General features: G+C 34.0%; 1 protein-coding gene across 1 annotated transcript; it reads right to left on the bottom strand.

Annotated features, from left to right (window-relative positions):
• Nucleotides 1-453: 453 nt before the first annotated feature.
• On the bottom strand, nucleotides 454-1,330 carry LOC113380640. The gene is made up of 2 exons (XM_026619806.1): nucleotides 914-1,330; nucleotides 454-837 (listed from the first exon to the last, which is right to left on the bottom strand). The coding sequence occupies exons 1-2, from the start codon at nucleotides 1,328-1,330 to the stop codon at nucleotides 454-456; spliced, it is 801 nt and encodes a 266-aa protein (XP_026475591.1).
• Between the last annotated feature and the right edge of the window lie 130 nt (nucleotides 1,331-1,460).

Genomic DNA, 1,460 nt, shown 5'->3' with positions numbered 1-1,460 from the left:
TGTCATAATATACATGAATTCTGAAGAATTTGAACATTTTTATATATTTTTGTAATGATTAATTAATGATGATACAAGTATATTAAAAATTTCATATTCTATCGTGCTGCCAAGATACTTGGCCTTCATTAACAAAATAAGTTTTAAAATTGTCACGAACTGCAGATGCGCTTAATGAGTGTTCCATTTCGAAATTGCTTTGGCTTGGATCATCATCAATTGCATCAATATCGACATCGATGTCAATGTTTTCCTTACTTAAAAAATTATGCAAATAGCAGCAGGCTAATATTATTAGATTTACTTTTTTCATTGATAGATTAATTGCTTTTGCAAATATTTTGAATCTGCTCACCAGTATGCCAAAAGCATTTTCCACATTATTTCGGGCCCTACTTAATCTATAGTTGAAAATTCGTGTGTCTTCATTTAACTCCCTCAATGAATACGGTTTCAAAAAATATTCTTTAATGAAAATGCCTCATCACCAATGAAAACATAAGGCATTCTTTCGACATTACCGAAATTGTCTGGTGCTGGAAGATTATAGTAACCGCGGTCAATTTTTCCGTAAAATCCCGTGTCAGCCAAAACCCCACCGTCCGACATGCGACCATTTGTACCGACATGGACAAACATAAATTGCCGATCAGCATTAACGCAAGCCATTAACACTACCGAATGAAAATTTTTATAATTATAATGATAAGAACCGCAATTTGGTGGTGCCGCTATACGTATGTGCTTTCCATCCCATGCACCAACACAATGTGGAAAGTTCCACCTTTCTTCAAAGCGTTTAGCTATCACCTTCCATTCTTCACTATTTGTTGGCATCTGTCAAACAAAATATTAAATATTTTATGTAGAAAAATACGCATATACACAGACTAATGTAATTTTCTTTGCATACCTTAATATATTTTCTGAGACATTGTACAATAGCTTCGCACGTTTCCGGAATTATTCTGCCCAATGATTGTGGTGATATGGCTGCAGAAAATTTTAGCTGCTCAAAATTAAGCCCAGTCGCCAAAAACCGAAGTGTTACCATTAATCTCTCAATAGGCGTAATCGCTTGTCTGAATTGACTGTCTTGACGTTTAATTAAAGGAGCTACCATTGCCAACAAATTGTCAAAATCACTTTTGTCCATCCGTAGTAATCCTCGCAAGTCTGTAGGATCCAGCACTGAATCTATCATTAAATTCAAGTGCGTATATTTGTCTCTGGAGGCAAACAATTGTTTTTGCCATTTTTTATGTTTTCTGCGATTATTTGATTGACGCAAATTCCAAAAATATGCAACTAGTAGAAAATCTTGATTCATATTCAGTCACAAAAATTTTCAATAGTTTAATCTCTATATTCGTACATTACCATAGATGATTTTCGAATGATTTTTTTTTTCATTTAGTGAAGCTTTTACCCTGCGTGAAAGACCCCAAAGAAATTTTGAT

Source organism: Ctenocephalides felis, unplaced genomic scaffold (assembly GCF_003426905.1).
Source record: "Ctenocephalides felis isolate EL2017-DRISC unplaced genomic scaffold, ASM342690v1 CF-g0.4_SCAFFOLD_02283, whole genome shotgun sequence".
Lineage (NCBI taxonomy): Eukaryota > Metazoa > Arthropoda > Insecta > Siphonaptera > Pulicidae > Ctenocephalides > Ctenocephalides felis.
Note: the sequence above shows the minus strand (reverse complement) of the source record. Positions and strands in the feature narration are given on the sequence as shown.